Consider the following 21,716-nt stretch of genomic DNA (forward strand, 5'->3'; position numbering starts at 1 on the left):
AAGTGTAAGAAGCCTGGTCTTGAACTTCACAATGTTTGCGCTGACAACAGAAGACGGGTCCTTAGTGAGCTCATCGGATTCCATCAGAGTTGTTTTGCTTTGAAAGTAACATTCTTCAGATGTTAGAACAAACACACCGGAGGTTTCTCAGTGTTTGTGCAGAAATATCTTATTGAAGTCGTGACTTTTCTAAATTGTGAGAACCTTCTTCGTCCTCAGTGAAGCCCAATGCCTCCTCCGTCCTCCTGTCCCCTCCTCCTCCTCCTCCTGCTCCTCCTGTTTTTTGAGGCGTGGAGCTACGAGGCTCCTGAGGGTAAGCAGGATGTGTTTGCGAGGAGAGCCTGCCCCGCCTTCCTGACTTTCACCAACGCTGCCTACTTGGCTGGAGTCACTGTGGAGCTGCCCTGCCACTGCAAACCAGAACAGGTAACAGGACCAACCTTGTAAAATGTTTTGGAACTACAAATATACATCACTCTTTAATTTACTTATTTAACTTTAATAAAGTCTGATAGATATTTGTTGTATGTTATCCTGCTCACAAGTTTGGAATTCTGTCTTTCTGAACTAAATGGTCACGTTGTAATTAATCAGGTCTTGAGGTGTTTTCAGACAGTGTGCAGTTGCCTGGACAGCCATTACCTTGCAATAACAACATTATGTATTGTAGCTCCTGGTGACCTCTAATCTAGCACTTTCAGAAAGAACCTTTAATTATGCTTTGGAACAAAGTGATTGACACTTAACTCAAATATCATTGGTCCAAAACACAGTACTCAACCAGTGGCTCGTACTGTCGAATATGGTCTTTCCTTGAAAAGGATCCTGATAAGAATATGTTTGGTGAATTGCAGGTTAAAAGCTGTTTATATAATTCAACAGTATATCAATTAATATATTTAAACCCTTCATATTGAAATATATTCTCCTAATGTCTGAGAGAAAAGGCCTTTGCAAATTAAGGCCCTGATCACACAGAAAATGTTTTGCAGGTCACAGCACTGCCTTTTTAACAACAATGAAATGCCACTAGTGAAAAAAAATGCTTGCAGCACCTTTTTATTGTTGCCAGGCAACCACAGACTCAACTCCTTATTCTAATCCTCCCATGTATTCAATCTTCCGTTTATTTATTTTAGTTATTTTACAGTAATCAGTGTGTAGTTGCTGACATGTTGAGGCAGAGGGTACTGTCTGTAGCTCTGGTTGAGGCTGAGAGGCTGTCAGCAGATAAACAGAGATCTGTGTGGGTACATGAGACCCTAAAAAGAGGGTGGATCATGGGGAGTACCACCAGTTGGTCCAGGAGCTTCTCCTCCATCATGGACGTTTCCAGGCATATTTTAGGATGACTTAGGAGCAGTCTGACAACCTGCTGTGTATCGTCGGGCCGTATAGCTCTGGGTATCCAGCAGCCGCTACCACCAGTTTCTCCTCCATTGCTGACCAACTGTAAACTTGTTGTCTTGACCGCCACAGAAGGCCCGTCTCTCAAATCATCCGATTGGACAATGGGGAAAAAGATGAGTTGAAGTTTTTTCAACTCGAGGAGTTCAGAGTGCTCCAGCAAACGCCAGGTGCCTACAACACAGAAACGTAAGGTGTACAGCAACGCAAAAACAGTGAACAAAAAGCTCTATTATCATTAAAAACAAAAAGACGCCTCCAGCTGCTCAAACACTTTCTGTGTGATCAGGGCCTAAGTCTGTACTTTTTGAATGCTTTTTTAAAAGTCTGTCATCCAATAAAAATCGTTACGCACAGAAACTTCACACACTGAGTCTGATGCACTTTATTCTTCTATTCGTTGCAAAATACGCAAAAGAGACAAAATGTAAAAGCCCATTTGCACCATTGCCTCTTTCCTGCATTTGGCACTGCAGCCACCTGAAGGGGCTGAGCTGTCTTTCTGCCTGTGTGTGGTCTTCATCCTCTATTACGTCCTCCTAGTCCTCATCATAATCCATCTGGATATAACTGTCTGACCTGTTGAGGAAAGGCTATCTGGCTCCATCTCATTAGTCCGACGTCCCGTTGTTCGGATATGTGATTATACTAGGCTATACTGTATTTGTGTACCATAGAGGATCAGCAAACGCAACAAAAGTAGACTACTGGTCGAGATACAAGTGTCATAGAGAGGAGAGAGTGAAACACCATAACCTCCTGTTATTAACTCTGGGGTCCGGGTTGCGTGGGGAGCTCTCCGCGGAGCTGAACGGCTCCCGGCGGGCGTATTTCTGCCTTGATGGTGCGCCGCGACCGGCTCTGGGTCAGCTGGGAAAGGCTTGAGGCGAAGCAGGCTCACGGCTTATGTGTCTGTGTGTGTCACTTTCTTTTTCATTTTAACCCACACCTGATCTTTTCCTGACCCTAACCAAGTGGTTTTTGTGCCTAAACCTAACCAGACCTTAACCACAGGGCATCATGATGATTTTGGAACAACGGGACTTCGGAACAATGGGTTCTCCCAGGTTACACCACTACTTCTTGGTCAAAAGACTCTCTACAGGCTTTTGACGGATGCAAGATATGCAGAAAATTGAACCAACTCAGAAAACGTTAATGACAGACAAAACATTTCGGAGTCATTGTGTAAACATGATTGACCCAGTGTGAGGTCATATTTATTTTTAAATTTGGCACAAATTTAGTCCAGTTTTTCATGACACAATACTTTTATCATGAAAGACACAAAGAGAGGATGTGATCCCCTCAAGTTAATACATAGCTAAATCAGTTACACCAGGCAGAAACAAGGATTTGTGTGATTTAATTAGCATAACAAGCAGTGTGAACAAACACATCCTATTCTTCTTCTTCTGTACAATAGCTGCTGTATAAATTGTTGAGCTGTTATCAAGCTGCTCTGCTGCTGCAATCCACGGCCTCCAGTCAGCTTCACAGATAAGTAGGATTTGCAGAAGTCAGACAAACATGTAGAAGAAGAAACGAAGCAGAAAGAGAGAATGTCTGGAGTATTTAGCTTCCCAAACAGAGAGACATAAATCTTGGCATCAGCTGAAGTAATTGGACTCTCTGGTATTGATCAACTGAGCAACTGTCAGCAGAAACATTTCAGTTATGAAGTTCCCTGTGTGTTTCAGATCCAATCAGTTGTGTGGTTCTTCAGGAAACATCTAAGCAGCTCCAAAGACACTAAAGCCCTGACTGATCACCATGGCAACAGGCTGCTGGACCGTAGTCGTGTCCCTCACAGCGGCGACCTGCGCAGTCGATTCTCCATCCGTCTCTTCAGCCTGCTGATCTTCAGGGCGGGGCCCGACGACTCCGGCATCTATATCTGCGGCTCCGTACACGAAGACTTCTTCTATGGTTACGACCTGGACATCCAGGAGGCGCGTACACTCAGCTTCACACCATGGTGATGAGAAAGAGTCAACAATTGTGACTTTATTGGAAACTGAAAATTACAACTGTCAGTTTTTGACAATGGTGATGAATACTGATATGTAAAATCAGCTCACTGCAGTCTAGTTAATATGTATCGACTCCTAAAGTCAATTCTGTCTGGGCGTCTTGAGCATGTTTCTGCAAACATTATGGACTCATCCCATCAGCTGGAGACATGTTCAATATTTGATTCTGCTCACTGCTAACTGGTTCACATTTTGCCTCCAACATGACACCAAGACAAAGAACGCAGAGGCTTATCAACTATGGCAGACATTTTAAAAAGTTTGGAGCAACCGCTGATTGCAAAATTCAAAGTGTTACAGCTAGGATGTTTTTGTTCTGTTTTTGTTTTGGATATAGCAATCCATGATAAACCACTGATTTAACTGACTCCAATTCAAATGTGATGCTCCTAGGCTCACTACAGAAAATACCAGCAAGAAAAGGACAAAGACTAAAGGACTCGGCTCTGCTCAGTCACTGTACAGGGTCTTCACCAGCTTCCGGCCCTGGTCAGTGTGCGATCGCTGCGGAGTACCTGGAGAACAGGTCCGTGTGGGACTCTGCTACGTCCACTCCCACTACCTGCATGTACGCTACAGACGGGCCAATCAGACAGTGGCATCATGCGGCTCAGGGGCGGTGCCCAGGGCGTTTGGACAACTGAAGGGAAGCAGAGTTGGAGCCAAGCTGGAAGTCAAAAGCTGTCAGGTCACTTGTCCACCTCAGGCTCCTCCACCCTCCAAAATCATCGCTCTGATGGCGTTTCTTGGGTACAAGTAAGCACATAGATAAATATATAGAGGTACATATGAAAGAGAAGTGGGGCGGCTGTGGCTCAGGTGCTCGAGCAGACTGTCTACATGTCAACCTGTTGAAGGGTATATGGACTGCACTTGTATAGCGCCTTTCTAGTCTTCAGACCACTCAAAGCACTTTTATGCTACATGTGATTACACCCATTCACACACATATTCACACACTGGTGGCCGAGACTACCACACTTTGTGCTCCCTGCTGCTCAGTAAGCATTCACATACTCTCACACATCGATGGAACAGCCATTGGGAGCAATTTGTGGTTCAGTATCTTGCCCAAGGATACTTTGACACGCAGACTGAAGGAGCAGGGGATCGAACTGCCGATCCTTCCTCTGATTCACAGCCATTAACAAATTACTCCTGATGGTCAGACCAGCTGCCATCGGTGTGAATGAAAGGCAAATGATGAAGCACTTTGGATAAAAGCTCTATAAATGCAACCATTTACCATTTAGGAAAATCACTGCAGTCTGAGAGCACGGGGATTTTCAATGTTACAGTTTAAATGCTGTAATCATTTCCTTAGTCAATAGTTAAGATGGACTAAAGGTGTAAAATGGCAGTATTCATTGCACCAACACCATAAAAAAGGGCTGCAGGGTAGTTTTGTAGAGCCTTAACAACTGGCAAGCATGTACAGCTTGTCCTAAACAATGGCATGAAATGGCAATCTCAGTATCTGATATAGAAAGTGTTCATCTGCTGAGAGTATTAATATAAATTCAATGTAAATTTGTGCATTAGATTTAGATTTGAAATGATGATGGAGAAAAATATCTGGAGGAACACTAAAAACATGAGGATTCATCCTCTGAGGAGGCTGAATACCCACAGCTAAATCAAGCCATCCATTTTCATGTAACTTGTCATGGAACTAAGAGTTGTTGCAATAGAAAGTTGACCTGGCACAAGGTCAGTAGGTCACCAAAATGAACAGGAACCATCCTCTGGGGACCATGAATCTGTCCAGAAAGCATCCTCATGGACCCAGGTTTTTGTTTGAGGGATAAATTCACTGTAGACAGTGATACTAAATATTAAATCAACCAAACAAAGCCTGTTTTGATCATATATCAGTATTAATTTATTATCAATAATAAGATAATTTCCTGTTTCACTCTCTGTTACAATTTGTGTAACAGTTAAACACCTCTAATGTGATGAATCTCTGTTCTGTGTTGTAGTTCTGCCTCCCGTCCAGCGGAGGTGCCAGTGTTCTACCTGAACCACCCTGCAGACCGTGTCCTGACACTGGGCTGTCCCGGGGCACGACCTAACATGGCCGTGGCCTGGGACCGAGGATCTGAACCCATCTACCGGTCTGCACACTCGGCAGGTCGTAACTTCGGCGTCACATCGCCCAGGCTGCTGATAGACACCGGACACCACCTGGTGTTTACACCTGCAACAATTCAAGACTCAGGTACCAACTACACCTGTGTCTGTCATTCGTGTTCATCAACCTCTGTGTTACTTTGTGTGATAATTTTGATGCAGACAAACCACACCCCTATGCCTGTCTTTTTTATTCTCCAAGTGAGGATTGGGATATATGCAGTTCACATTTTTAAATGCTTGAAGATCCACTCATTACTAAAAGTACTGGAGGGAACAGTAACGGAACCGTCAAAATGATCATATTAATATTTAAGATGTGCTGATGGATTCACGTCATCAACTCTTGCATTGAGTTAATGTTCCACCTCAAAAGTTGTCGGCAGTCGGCCCAGTGAATGAAGTTATTTTTTCTCAGACTCCAGCTGCTGTGAGAGGCAGCAAAACATCCTTTCATTTTATAGTTACAGTTTACTAATAAAACTCTCCACAGTATGAACAGTGGTTACATGACCCTCAAAACCAGACACAACTCAACCCTGAGCAGAGTGACCGTCCTCTACTGACCAATCAGACTGCAGTGTTCACAGCTCCACCTTTTATGGTGCGTTCGTTTTGTACTCGGAGGTCGGAAATTCCTGGTTCCCAGTCGAAAGTTTAAACTCGAACGCACCCTGAGATCGGATTTCCAACTTGGAAATTCGGAGCGACCGCATCAACCCAACTTACGAATTCAAGATGGCTGCCGGTCACATACATTGTGAGTAAACACTCTGCTAAAGTATTGTTTATAGCTTACTAGTGTACTATACTTTCGGAGTACACTTATAGTGTACTCCGAAAGTGCAAGGGCAACAAAGGCTTTCTTGTGGGCGTCCATGTTTTTTTTCCGACTTGTCCACCATTGTCAACTAGAATGCAAAAACTGTTGTCAACTCGGAGGTGACGTCATTCCTATTTCCGACTTCCGACCTCCGAGTACAAAACGAACGCACCATTAGTACCAGATCTGTGTGCTAGGTACCCCAACAGAGGGGGGACCAAAAATGGGGACGGTACGGAACGGTTCCATTGGTACCATCCACAACTTTTCACTGTGGAAATAAAAAAATGTGTAGCGAACTGAACTGAACTGTACCAGACTGCTCAGTGGAAACGGTGCTATTGTAGCCCCTTGGCACTCATGCTGTGTTACATTACTGTGCTATAGTCTGTACCTTCCTGAAATCCATTTCTTGTTTTGATTGCCAGTTTGTCTCATTTCAGCCTAATGTGACTAATATCACCACCTTTATTTATTCAAAGCTGTTTAATTTGATTAAATTATTATTATTTTTTAAATTAGGTGTCTACTACTGCTGGCTGCAGGGTCACCGGGCTGCTGAGATACGTCTGCTGGTCTACGCCCATTTAGGCCGGGGACAGTCAGTGACATCACATCCTGAGTTCCAGACAGCTCTTCAGACAGTGCTCAGATCATACGCTGTGATGACAGCTGTGTTTTGCCTGCTATTGTTTGGAAGAGCTGGAGTCAGACACCTCAGAGACACCGCCGAAACACACGTGGATTAAATTCACTCAAATAGTTATTACTTAAATAAAGAGTTTAAAATATATCATTCTATTTTCCATGAAGGTGAAAGTTGTACATTTTTATTAATTTATTAAAATGAAAGCAAGCAGATGATCCATTAAAAACCCCATTAAGGCAGGTTTACTGTGTAATATGAAATACGCAGGTGAGGGTCACATGATCAGCTCAGACTAGCAGCAAACTGAAACACTGTAGATGATGGAAAGTGGAAACAAAAGCAGCCTCCATGACTTAAATCTGGAGTAAGTCAGTGCTTGACAGTCCAACTTTTTTATTTTTAAATTAATTTCAGACTGTGAAGCACATTAGAGCCTGTATTTAATGGGCGTCCTGCAGTATTCTGGGCTTTCTTTCACTGGATATTTGTGAGAACTAATGATATTTTTGTCCACCATGTTTGTGAAGAAACAACCAAATATTCTCACCTGATGCATCGTCTACACCGGGGTGTGCAGTGCTCTCAGGTGTGCAGCTTTTCTGATCATGGAGAGTCAGAGAGATGCAATGAAATAAACAACTGAGAGAAAACAGAGAGAGATAATAAGAATCAGATGAAAGGAAAATACTAAAAAAGAGAAGCAAGCAAACAAACAAAAACTTCAAGCTTTAGTGGTTGATGAAATATAAATGAGAGACGGTTCAGTTGATGTGAGGAAAGACAGGGAAGCATTTCCATCCAAATATTTCTGTGCAAATTAGATTCTCAGATGGAAATGCCAATGTTTAATATTATGTCAATGTTTGAATATTTTTATGCTACAAAGGAGGATTAGGGCCACTTTAAAGAGAATGAAGTCCTAAATCTGCATGAATAAAGTTGTAAGTCTACAAGAATAAAATCATATATCTATGAGAATAAACTCTTAAATCTACAAGAATAAAGTCATAAATTGACAAGATTAATCTCATCATTTTAAGGAGGAAAAAGTCACAGATCACAGATATAGTGTTGGGGGTGACAGTAATTTGTTTTAGCAGTACTGAAGTAATATAACGCGATTCCAACAAAATTTCAGGTGATATTACATTTACAGTGTCACGTAACATGTTACCACCCAAAAATTGTAATTGTTTTCATTTTTCATTCATCCACACTGATTCACACTGCTCCACTTCCACCAGTGCGCCACCACAAAAAAAATCCCCTGAAGGTTGTTGTGTCATCTTACAAACTATATTATAGATAGGTGCGCCGGTTATGGGCACATGTGGGTGATGCTGCACTGTGGGTTATCATGTTTTGTGTGTTCCCATTCATATAGGTGTATCCCATTCCACTTTGCATTCTAAGGCTGCCTTAAAGCAGCGGGAATAAGGAGCTGGCCTCTGGTGTGTTTTTTCCCTCGCTCATCATTTATCCACATTCATAAGGTCTCCTGGATTCACTCCTACCTCACCAACCGACACCAGTTCATCAGTATAAACAACTGCACCTCCCCCACCTCTCTCCTGTCCCAAGGTGTCCCCCAGGGGTCAGTGCTTGGTCCCCTCCTCTTCATCCTCTACATGCTCCCCCTTGGCAAGATCATCCATCGTCACAGCCTCCAGTTCCACTGCTATGCCGACGACATCCAACTGTACATCTCCACCAAAGCCATCACCAACACCACCCACTCCACACTCACCAAATGTCTCACTGAAATAAAATCATGGATGCAAACAAACTATCTCCAACTGAACAGTGACAAATCAGACACAATCATCACTTGACCCCACATCCCACACCAAAGCCACCCACAACTTCTGCCTCACCTTCGATAACTGTACTCTGTCTCCCTCACCACACACCTGCAACCTAGGAATCATCTTCTACAGCCAGCTAACGTTTGACCACCACATCAATCACATCACCATGACTGCCTTCTTCCACCTCAAGAACATCGCCCGACTCCGCCCCTCACTCACCTTCTCTGCTGCAGAAACCCTCATCCATGCATTTATCACATCCAGACTGGACTGTTGCAATAGCATCCTCTGTGGCTCATCATTCAAACTCCTCAATAAACTTCAATACACCCAGAACTCCGGTGTCCGCCTGCTCACCCACACCAGCTCCTGACACCACATCAACCCTGTCCTCCCAAACCTACACTGGCTCCCCATCACACATCGCATACAGTTCAAATAAAGCACTCAACAACCAGGCCCCCTCCTACCTCACACACCTACTCCCCCACCACACCCTCTCCCGCGACATCTACTCATTCGACGGAAATCTCCTCTCACTACCTGCACAGACCAAGCACCGAACCTGCAGGGACAGTGCCTTCTCCATCGCTGCCCCCTCCCTCTGGAACTCACTCCCTAAACCCATCTGTATCTGCACACACCTCCCAACATTCAAGACCACGCCCAAAACTCACCTTTTTAAATTACCTTTTAATGTATAAGTTTGTGTGTTTTATACAGTTGTATTGCTGTTTTTGAGTTTTATTTTGTTCAGACTTAGCTCTATTTTATGATTTTTAAAAACCGTAAAGTGTCTTTGAGCATTTGTAAAAGCACTTACAAATAAAAATGTATTAAATTTATTATCATATCACCTGTAATCTTGTTAGTAATGCGTTGTATTACTTCAGTACTTTATATTCAGTGTATTTATACTCTCATGTTTCTATTTATTGTTCTTGCTTGTTGATCTAGTGCTCACTGTTTTTTTGGGAATGTGCTATTTATGTGTATATATGTACTGTACTCATTTGTTTTAGTCTTTGCTGCAAAATCAATTGCCCCTTGGGGACATAAATAAAGTTGAAGTGAAGTGAAGTATTGCTAAAACTTATATTACTGTCTCCATCAACACTGTTAGTACATACTTTGTTGCTTTTTTTTAACATGTTACCTGACTTTCTGGTCATAATCTGTGACTCTTTTCATCCTAAAATTACGGATTTAATCTCATAATACTTAGACTTTATTCTCATAGATATGCCACTTTATACTCATAATATTATGACTTCATTCTTGTACATTTGTGACTTTATTCTTCTATTATTTTCTATTATTCTTGACATCTAAGATTATTTTTCATGGCCCTGATCCTCAGTAGTATTCATGTAGTTTTGTAAGAGTTATAAATTTGTTTAATTTTTACACATATGTGCAAAGGTCCAGTGGATGAAAAGGAGGCTGTCACTGTTGCTAAGCAGAATACAACACAGCCCCTGTAGACCAGACTAGTAAACCCCGCTTACTAATGGAGTGACACCTGTAGTCAAATATCTCATTCCTTTTTCCTTCTGTCCTTTGTGGATGGAGGCTGTTGAACTTTGTTGCCTTGTGTGAATGCCTACCTGAACACTGGTAACACTACTCATTCCACCATCAGTAAAAAGACGTCAACTGCATCAGACGACTTGACATGAGATATTTCCTCTCAACGTAGGTGCTTTAAGTCTCCACCATACTGTCTAACCGGAGTGACATCTACAGGGTTACTCAGCCAGTCAAAGTAAAATCCAGGAGGTAACCTTCCCTCCATTATCATATATTTTTAATTTCTTCTGTATATCAATATACATATTTTTTTAACTTCATGTGTTTCATATTTATATACAGAGAGAAATGCATGTTTAAAAAAGCATTTTTGTTGTTTCAGTTCTTGATATATTTTTTTCACATGTTGCTTTGAATCAGTGCAACTGGATAAAAAGCACACTCAGTGTGTTAGTAATAACTTGCAGGTGTTAAAGTGTCTCTTGAAAGCCTCAGTGCTGCTGTGGAGAGCAGCGGAGAGATGAACAGAATCAGAGGAGAGATATCTGGGCTCTTGCTGTTAGACAGAGGGGGCATCGTGTGTCCTCATAAAGATGTCTCTCCACCCTGAGAGCCATGGGGATGAACACAGAGACACAGCTGTGGCCTCCTCTTCAGTCCCTCTCATCCTCTTTTCATCCCTCCTCCGTCTTTCTGCCTCAGCATCTCTGAATTGAACCAGATTTCGACCCTTCTGCAAACAGACTGAACGTTCACTGACAGACCAGAATCAACATTGAGCATTTGGGGGGTTTAATGGCCTCCATCAGATTCTCTCACACTGCTGTGATTCAGACAAGGAGAAAAATCAAACTCAGAGCCATTTGTGACAATAAATGGACATAAAATGTGTCTTATTTCAAGTGTTTTCAGCTATCAGTGCCAGTACCATATGTTAGGACTGATTGTGTGATTTTTTTTTCATTGATAATGGCCGTATTGGCTACCACTGTTTATCCCAACAAGTACAGCACAAATAGGGCAAGTTGCTGGATGAATCTCTGATGAAGTTTTGTTTTAAACAGATAAATTACACAAGTCTGAGGTCATGGTGCTCTGGTTTAGAATGGTGGACGGCGTCCTCTGGGTTGGGTGAGAGTTACTGCCCCAAGCGAGGTAGTTCAAGTATCTCAGGGTCTTGTTCATGACCGAGGCTAGAATGGAGTGTGAGATGGATCAGCAGTTTGGTGTGGCGTCTGCAGTGGTGTGGACGCTGTGCTGGACCATTGTGGTGAAGACGGAGCTGAGCCGGAAGGCAAAGCTTTCACTTTATTGGTCCATCAATGTCTCAACCCTCACCTATGGTCATGAGCTTTAGCTAGTGCCTGAAAGAATGAGGTTGTGGGTACAAGTGGCCGAAATGAATTTCCTCAGAAGGGTGGCTAGGGTACGATAGAGGGTAGGGTAGACATAGAATAAGGAGCTTGAACATCCGGAGGGAGCTCGGAGTAGAGCCGCTGCTCCCTCTGGTCGAAAGGGGTCAGTTGAGGTAGTTCGGGCATCTGATCAGGATCCTCCTTGGCACCTCCCATTAGAGGTGTTCTTGGCACGTCCAACCAAAGATTGTCTGCCCACCCTGTGTCATCCACAAATCAGAAGATCATCTGTTTGATCCCCGGCTCCTCCAGTCTGCATGTCAAAGTATCCTTGGGCAAGATACTGAACCCCAAATGGCTCCTGATGGCTGCTCCATTGGTGTGTGAGAGCTTGAATGGTTGCTGAGTAGCAGGTGGCACCTCGTATGGTAGCCTCGGCCACCAGTGTGTGAATGTGTGTGTGAATGGGTGAATGTGACGTAGTGTAAAAAGTGCTTTGAGTGGTCAGAAGACTAGAAATGAACTATACAAGTGCAGTCCATTTACCATGGCATTTCACATGGCAATTCGAGTGCATGAAATCAAAAGTACAAATTACTATTTTATGGGCATAAATCACTTCGTCATTGATCTGTCATCTGAAGTTTTCCATCCACAGTCCAAAGTGCAGCCTGTGTTGGTCTAATTTAACTGATGATCCATACTTTAAAACATTAAAAAATGGTTGTGTAGTTTTGCACTTTTCACCACTTTAAGGCACCACATATACAGAAACTGATTTAAATATAATTTTAACCCACAGCAACAGAAACATTTTCTAATATTTCTCTGTATAATTCTGTTCATGAAACAACTGAGAGAATGGAACCAGTTCAATACAATTCTTTCCCCCTGTGACTGTTTGACCGGAGCTCCATCGTCTGTTGTAATCATTGCAATTAATTTCTCACTGGGAACCCAGACATTGGATTTACTGACAATAATCTAATTGGATTTGATTTCTATCTTGTTCTACATATGAATGGGGCCTTTTAGAAACAGCGTATTGATACCTTTGTCAGCTGGTAGTAATTGTACATTACATGGAGAAACTGTCTCTTTATTTTTCAGCCTTTACATCTCAGTTTTTCCCTTCTCATGTTTGATTCTGTCCATTTTCCAGCATTCTTCTACCTCATCTCTCTCGCTCAGGAACCTGCTGGTTTCACTGCAGCCGCACAATCAATCGGGAACTGATTTACAACTGGGATGACAGGAGAACACCAGACAACAGGCTGTGAGGAGAGAAAGCCAGCAGGACTCTGGGCCTCAAAGAGCAGGTGTGAGAGGTGGTTGTTTTCAAGGTGTAGGAAGGGTGGAGATACAGTAAAGACATTAGAAACAAAAGTCTGTATCCTCTGGGGAGCATGAATATGTTCAGATTTCATGGAACTCTCTGAAGTTATCAGATATTTTGTGTGCAAACATTGCTCTGAGGATTGAGCTAGATAAAGGGTCAGCAGTTCACCAAAGGTATTAAGAGATATCCTCTGGGGATGATGAATATCCACACTAGAATTCATGGCAATCTGACTTGTAGATGTTGAGATATCTTGCTTTGAGTGTTTGTCATCTAAAAACTTGCTGGATCATCACGATACCTGAACAACTTCTGTGACCAACAGATGGCCGGAGCAGCTTCTGCCCCTGTGTGTCTTGGTTTCAGAGGAATATCTTCCATCTTGCCTGCCCTTTCAGGAGCTTCATCTATCACAGCAGTCTTTATGGTCCCTGAAGGCATCCCACAACTTCCTCCGTCTCTGTATCACCTCCAGTCCCACAGGGAGCAAAGCAGGCAAAAAGTAACAAAGGCAGGGATAAAGAAATGATTTAGAGGTTCACATGAAACCAAAAGAGGACTGCCGAGTGAGAAAACAAGGACAGCTACATTACCTGCAGGACAATTTCTGTAAAATGTATGGCCTCTACCAGCCGGTTAAGAGGAGTAAGGAGTCAGCAATAAGCGAGAGTATAAAACAGTCAGTTAAAGGGCACATTTATACTCAGTGTTAGAGCCTTCTGTCAGTAATCTGTGTTTATTTAATTCGCAATCGTGCATATCTTCTTGAAGTTTACAGATACAGACAAAACAGAGCAGTACTGCTGGAGGTGGGTGAAGCTTCGCAAAAATAGAGCCATGGTGGGCCATAAGCGGCATGTTGTTTAGTCTGTTCACTGACACGTAGTGCAAGTTAGGACATCTTCATCAGCAAACACTAAAACAATCTCATCACTCACTTGTTCAACTTGCGTACAGTTAGGAAGAGCTGTGATTGGTCCAGTAGTTTGCAATAATATCTGTGGACAGACAGATCCATCCTCTTCCGCTATACAACTCACCACACCATCTGCTCGCTTGTCCACCATGGGAGCTAGAGCCTTCAGCTGCTCCGCCCCCCAACTTTGGAACTCTCGACCACAAGATATCCGCAATATTGACTCTCTCTCCACCTTCAAATCCCGTCTGAAAACACATCTTTTTAAACTGGCATATGCCATCTGATTCATCCTTGATATCTATTTTGTCTCCTGATATTTATTTTGTCTTCCCTGTTGTTGTTTTTGCTGTTATTTTTTTGTATTGCTTGTTTACTGTGATTGTAAGGTGTCCTTGAGTGCCTTGAAAGGCGCCTTTCAATAAAATGCATTATTATTATCATTATTATTATCATCCATTTTCACCTGCTGATCTGGGGCCGGGTCACGGGGCAGCAGGCCAAGTGAAGCACCTCAGACGTCTTTCTCCCGAGCAATGCTTTCCAGCTCCTCCTGAGGGACCCAAGCCAGATAAGATATGTAATTCCTCCAGTGTGTTCTGGGTCTGGCCTCCTACCAGTAGGACGTGCCCGGAACACGTCCAACAGGAGGCGCCCAGACGGATCCTGATCAGATGCCCGAACCACCTCAACTGACCCCTTTTGACATGAAAGAGCAGCAGCTCTACTCCGAGCGTCCTCCGGATGTCCGAGCTCCTTACCCTATGTCTGAGGCTGAGCCCAGCCACCCCATGGAGGAAACTGATTTCAGCCGTTTGTATCCACGATCTCATTCATTTTGTCACTACCCAGAGCTCATGACCGTAGGCGAGGGTTGGGACGTAGATGGACCAGTAAATCGAAAGGTTTGCCTTCTGGCTCAGCTCCCTCTTCACCGCGATGTTTCGGTGCAATGCCCACATCGCTGCAGAAGCCGCAACAAAGCGCTGATCCAGGATAGAAAACCTTCTTGTGTCATGCTTAATCATTTATTTATTTTTTTAACAGAAATCCTCTTTTTCAGGTCTGTCACATTTGAAGGTTTATTTTCTAGATGTGTTCATATGCTGAAAAAAGACATAAATAAGGGGTCAACTCGATCTTACTCTTCACCCTGCCACTTCATATTCAAGACGTCAATGAAAGAAAAATGTTAAAGATAACCAGTTAAACTGAAGAAGAAAAAGATACAAATAAAGATATGTGATTTTTACAGGAGAAATGTCAAATAGAACTGAACAAACTAATGTTTGTTCGTTGTTTGTTAAACTAATGTTAACAGGTGAATATGTCAAAATAGATAAAGAGCACATGTAAAAGGCATATGCAGGAGAGATTTAATACTTTAATTACCTTTCTGGTTTTGCTACTTTTATGAAAGACAGGTAGAAAATTGTGTCCAGACTCTCAGGAACCTTGAAAATTTATTAAGCTTTCAAATGATTTTGATTCAAGTATCAGAGAGGCATTTGTACGCTGCTCATCACTGCCTGGAAGAAGGGTTCAGTTCACACACTTTATGACCTTCCTCTCCACTCTTATGTTGAAGTACAACCTCCCTGCTGTACTGCAGACTCTCCTCACTCCTACTTCTCTGTCTGTTAAGCAGCTCACTCGCTACCTTGCCCAGGAATGTTTTCTCATTTTTATGGGTCTGCTGTGGAGGTGTAGCAGCAGCGGCAGCAGCTAATCATAGCACTTTCTGTCCAGTCAGAGTCTGAAAGTTCATTTTGTGGAAGCGTGACTGGCATTTATCAGCTGATGTTCTGCATCACACATGACGTCCACGTGTTCATCTTCAGAAGAACTTTACTTTTTCTTCATGTGCACTGTTAATTGATAGCCTGGCACCTATAGTATGTGTGTGTGTAATGACTCTGCTCCATCTTTAGAAGAAACATTCTTTTACATACCAAGTATTGATTTCCTTTGTTGGCCAACTCACTGGAATCCTCTGAATCTAAGTTTAAAGCATGGAAGGATGATTTGCCGGAGGATTTGTAAATTGATGAATGGAATAATAGTAAATGTCTTGATCCTGGGTGTTTGTTTATATTCTGTTATCTTGTTCCTTGTTTCATGTTATTTGTTCATGTTTAATCTGCTTCCTGTTTAATTTTGTAGATTCTCTCCTCATGTGTCATGTCTGGTTTTACTTCCTGTCTTTGTGTGTTTTCCCGCCTGTTTTCTGTCACACCTGTCTCGTTAGTCCTTCCCTGTTCCCAGAGTCTTCCCTTCACACCTGGTCTGTATTATGGTGCGTTCGTTTTGTACTCGGAGGTCGGAAGTCAGAGGTGGGAATGACGTCACCTCCGAGTTGACAACAGTTTTTGCATTCTAGTTGACAATGGTGGACAAGTCGGAAAAAAACATGAACGCCCACAAGAAAGCCTTTGTTGCCCTTGCACTTTCGGAGTATAGACAGCTTCAAAACCATCATGCACTCCAATGGATGAACGCCCCAGATTAGGCTGACCTGATGTAAAACAAATAAGATAAAATTGCTATAAACAGTACTTTACTCACTATGTGTGTGACCAGCAGCCATCTTGAATTCGTAAGTCAGGGTTGATGCGGTTGCTCCGAGTTACTGAGTTGGAAATCTGATTTCAGGGTGCGTTCGAGTTTAAACTTCCGACTGGGAACTGGGAATTTCTGACCTCCAAGTACAAAACGAAAACACCTTTAGTCTTGTTTTGCTCCACCCTAGTCTTCTCCATCACACCCTTGTTTTCAGCCAATCCCCATTTCCCTCCTACTGCCTGTGTCCACCTGCTCCAGCTGTGTCTGGTTCTTGTGATCAGTTTTCTGTGTTGTATACCTGTGTGTTTCTCTTTGTTCCTTGTCAGTTTGTCCTGAGTTCATTCTTGTGCTCATCCTTGTGTTCTTGGTGTTGTTTACTGCTTTCTTGTGTTTGGATTTTTTACCTGAGTTCATCATATTTGCCCAGTTGGTGTTCAGTTTAGTTTTGGTTCTGCTTTCATTTGGACTGTCAGTTACCTTGCTTTATCTGGATGTTTTTTTATGGGCTACATTAAAGCTTGGTTTTTGTTAAAACTTCAACTTGCCTGTTACTCTGCATCTGGGTCCTCCCTTAACTGATCAGAACAGCTAACACACAATTGACCTATGGCTAAGCCACGCCCCCCTCCACTCACTTGGACAAACTATCAACATTCAGTGACCGGCGCTATGGCAGGTGTCACAGTACACGGCATTTCGCAGGAGGCAATTGATGATTTTTGGGGACATATGAGAAGTAACCAAAAGGGCCTAAACTACGCATTGGAGGGATATAGTCATCATTTTATTGTTGAGAAGGTCGATGAAAAGCTTAAATTACAAGCCAAAATTTACAGATCACAGTGTATGCTTGTGAACCGCATCTGGTTGCCGTCACCATCAAAGACAACAAGTTAAAGTGCCACTGAAGTTAAGGTTTTTGGCTCAGAATATGAGAAAAGGATAACGGCCTTTTTAACCATCTTTACCAAGAGTGTCTCTCCGTTAGTTTGGTGCTACAGTATTTACACTGAATCATTCAGCATAACGTTTGCCAACCTTTGTTATCTCTGCCATTACAGATAAGTTAATGAAGCTAAGCTCCAGAAGTTAACGTTAGCTTAACTAGAGCCCTTTGGACAACAGCTAACAATGATGTACGATCACCAAAGTACAAAACTAGAACAAAATAGGCTAATGAACTCCCAGCAAACAAGGTGACATGATGAACAACGCAGCTAGGAGCTAACGTTAGGCTAACTTTAGCTAACGTTAGCTAGAGATGTTAAAGATAACTTTATATTTCTTTCCAGCAAAGTGACAATATGTTGCCTCAAACACAATGTTGACTTACCTTAGAATATATGTAGACATCATTGTTAATCTTATTCACGTTGAGTTGATGTTGTGGTCTAACGTTACCACACAACTTTATCCAAAGGAGACACTTTTCTCGGTTGAGATGTGGTTTAAAGTGTAAAAAATACACCTGGTCGCCCAGCCTCTCAGGATACCTTGTGTCAGAGTTGCATGTACCCCATGCACACCGTTTGACCATTTTTAAACTTCAAATCTCTGAAAAGAGAAAACTGAACAAGACGTCCAGGCAGAGAATGTCTGAGTGTATCGGAATGGCTATACGCACTGTGATTGGCTCATCGCATTTGAGGGACAACTCAATATTTTTAACCCCAAAATGCCAGACTTGTGTAACAGATGTGATAAGGAGAGAGGTATATGGGGCTACCCAAGGATTATGGAACTTTAGACAGATGTTCAACAGGTAAAGCAGGAGATTTTATCAATTCAGCTAATTGGAGATCCTAAATTCTTCGTACCTAAGTATAAGTACAACTCCTGAAATCTAGAGTCTAACTAAAATAATTGATCCTTGATACAAAGACAGCTCTCGTTTAAAGCAATTTATTATCTTAAGCACAGTGTAATTCAGAGACGATGATGGGAGAAAAAACAAACTAGGCTGTGGTTAACTGTTTAAAAAATATCAAATACAGGGATGGAGCTGATTTGTACATACAGACTTTTTGGTGAATAGCTTGTAGTTCTTGGCCAAGCTTTTACAGCTCCATAAACGGAAGTCTATTCTCTGAGGGTGTTTGACTCAGCCAAGGCTGCACCTTCTTGCCAATTCTGTTTCCATGGACAGAGTCATAGGTTGCAGCTGAGGAATGGAGAGTGTCCAGGCTGTGTTTTGCTGATGATATAAGTTTTGCTGGCTTCTTTGACCTGCTACTGCCTGTACGCAATCAAGTGGTTTGTATGCAGAAATAGAAAAAGCCAGGAAGAGAGTCAGCACCTCCAAGGCCAAAGCACTCACACAAACCGATGAATCTTCCTCTTTGTGAAGGGAATCAGTGAGTAAAAGCAAGAAGTTCAAGTATCTCTCAGCGTCAGCAGTGATTTGGATGTTGCTGTGGTGGACGGGGCAAGACCTGACCTCGAAGCTTTTAATTTATCAGCCAATCTGTGTTCCAGCCTTCACTTGTGAGCTCTGGGTGGCTGCCAAAGCAGTGACCACTGCCCCGTCACAGTGAAAGGAGATGGTTGAAGTGGTTTAGCTTCTCATCAGGATGTTTCCTGGACGGCTCCCTGTGGACGTTCTCAAGGCATGTGCCTCTGGAAGGAGACCCAGAGGACCTAAAGCACACCAGTTTGTTGTCATTCCCAGGGCGTCATATACCGCAGCTTGGTTAACTGCCATCACATAACTTTATTATAAACCCATCTGCACGAATAACATAGTATAGGACAAGAGAGTCCGCGTAGGATGGGATGGAGGAGTGGTGGATGGGTCAAACAAGCACAGGACTTTCACCCATGAGACCAGTGTTTGTGCCCTGTGTTTTTTTTAATTTTTTTTTTAACCTATGTAAGATAGTCACCGTCATGTAACACCTGTGTCATACCTCCCATATGTCACATACGTCACACGTTGCATACTTGTCAATTTACTTTATGTAACATAACATACTTACTTTTTAATCCAAACCAAGTAGTTTTGTTGCCTAAACATTGAATAGTTTTGATGACAAATCTTATGTTTCCTGTGAACATGGAAGTATATTGTGACCACATGTGTGTAACAAGCGAAAATTGACGCTCTGTCCCTTAGAGCCCAAAATTGACATGAGGTGGTTACCTAAAGCATCATAGCTCTACGCAACCAAATAGTTGTGTTGCCCAGACCTAAAGTGTTTCGGTGACGAAACCTACGTTCCCTGGGAACACAGAAAATCTATTTTGAAAAGATGCTTTGTATGTAACAAAGTGAAAATTGACATGCCATCCATCCATGAGCATCCAATACTGATGCTAAAGGGGTTCCTAGAGTGTAACAGATGAAGCATAGGGCCACTGACCAGCTGCAGCATTGCAGTGAAAGAGTGTTGAACACACAGTGATGAAACATCAAATCTGGGCTTAGGATGTGTTGGTTTCTCCCCAGGGAGGAGCTGTAAGAGGCAGTGAGGGAGATGACTGTCTGGGTTACTTTATTAGCTTCCTACCACCAACCCAGAGTGAAACAAGCAGCAGATGGTGGATGGATGGAGCCTGGCCCTTTGAATTGCAGTCCACCTCCATTTTTTAGCTGTTCTGTTGTACTCACTGGCAGTGAAGTGAGCAAAATTTGGACGAGAAATTAGATTTAAACCGAAGTCACTGTTAGAATACTTTCTTAGTGACAAATTGGTCATTTTAAGACATTTTCAATCAGCAAGCTGTTTACACACACTATGGATGTCAGAGATCATCAGCACAACCCTGGGATTTTCATTTCAATCATCATAACGTGACAAGAAAGGGTACATTAACTGATGCATGCACAGATGGAAACAAACAAATGGAGGATGCTGCAGTCTGGCTGCAGTGACATTTAACACAAGATAAGCTGTTGTATAGCAGAAGGCTGATAGTTCATATTGCAGCTCATTACAATATGTGTCTGCTCTTGCCACATGTCCTTGAGCAAACAGCAGAAAGAGACCATGTTTCATCTAATCCTGCATAAAGAAATATTACTGCTCATTTGCATTTGCAATGAGACACCGTCCTCACTGTCATGGTAACTCCCCTTCATACTGAGCCGACTGTAGCTGGCAGATGAAGAACGGAGAAGAATGCGAGGGAGAGAAATTTGGACCACACACCACAGCCATTAATCAACTTGTTAGTGCATCCAGGCCGGCCATGTAAGATGCCGGCTGTCTGCGGGAAGATAAATGAACACAGACTAGTTTCTTAACCTTGTTTTGCCTCGGGAATACTAGAATATTTACACCTTTCTGCTGCAACATTACCTGCCCGCTGCTCCACCAGATCAATAAGAAGTAATGCCAGTTATTTCTCATTGATGGACGTTATTGCCAAAACTGTGAACATATTCATTGCAGCAGTTTGTGTAGCTCTCAGTTAGCAGGTAGAGCTTCCAATTTGGCCTCAGGAAACAATTACAGGAACTGGGTAGCCTGTATATATAATTAAAACAGTTCATCTCGTGACAGGTTTTTTTTTTTAATTTGCCATCATAGAATAAGATGATCTGATGCCCTTATTAGCAAGATGACATTGTTCGTCAGTAACCTCTAAAAAGACCAATATGACTCTTAGAGGAATACGTGAACCCTCCAAATGACCGTTTGTATGGCAGTTACTCACACCATGTTATGTTCAATTCAGGAAGAAAATTTTGTTTTATTGGCATGTTTCCACTGTGAACAAAGAATCCACAAACAGGGTCCATGTTTAACAACAGTAAGAATTTTTCTGTCATGTTTCTGTGTAACCCTCCCCTCAAGAGGAGGTAAACCATGTCATCCGATACTTCATGGAGTATTCATTCAGGCTGCTACACAGACACACGCGACTTGACAAACCCCCTCCTCACCATGCTGGCTGTGTTTACAACGTAGGACTGTTGGGGCTCGTGTAAATCGAAACAAACCAATCACCAACTGACAAGTGGCTCAACCTCACACACCTCATCCCTCTCCTCGCATCACTGCGCCGCTGACCTTTTCAAACCTATATCCTTCAGCAGCTCTCTCCACCTGGGAAAGGCTAACCCGATGTTGACCCTCGTTTTTTGAATTCGCCGATCACATTGCCTTTTTGATTCCCTTTTGCGCTTTCTTGGCGGCGAGGATTCCATCTCCCATGATGC

At 42.7% G+C, this 21,716-nt stretch overlaps 1 protein-coding gene across 1 annotated transcript; it reads left to right on the top strand.

Moving 5' to 3' along the window:
• The first annotated feature begins 226 nt into the window (after window positions 1-226).
• On the top strand, window positions 227-7,145 carry LOC117257678 (Ig-like V-type domain-containing protein FAM187A). The gene is made up of 5 exons (XM_033627943.2): window positions 227-426; window positions 3,108-3,385; window positions 3,834-4,196; window positions 5,423-5,661; window positions 6,919-7,145. Exons 1-5 carry the CDS (start codon window positions 229-231, stop codon window positions 7,143-7,145), a joined length of 1,305 nt encoding a protein of 434 aa, XP_033483834.1. The 5' UTR covers window positions 227-228.
• The last annotated feature ends 14,571 nt before the right edge of the window (window positions 7,146-21,716 follow it).

This window comes from Epinephelus lanceolatus, chromosome 8 (assembly GCF_041903045.1).
Source record: "Epinephelus lanceolatus isolate andai-2023 chromosome 8, ASM4190304v1, whole genome shotgun sequence".
Lineage (NCBI taxonomy): Eukaryota > Metazoa > Chordata > Actinopteri > Perciformes > Serranidae > Epinephelus > Epinephelus lanceolatus.

Excerpts from the sequence above, each read along its gene's own strand:
- LOC117257678 (XM_033627943.2), top strand. The coding sequence starts at position 229 with ATGCCTCCTCCGTCCTCCTGTCCCCTCCTCCTCCTCCTCCTGCTCCTC. Across the intron at positions 3,386-3,833 it reads ACACTCAGCTTCACACCATG|GCTCACTACAGAAAATACCA; the intron begins GTGATGAGAAAG and ends TGATGCTCCTAG. Across the intron at positions 4,197-5,422 it reads ATGGCGTTTCTTGGGTACAA|TTCTGCCTCCCGTCCAGCGG; the intron begins GTAAGCACATAG and ends TCTGTGTTGTAG.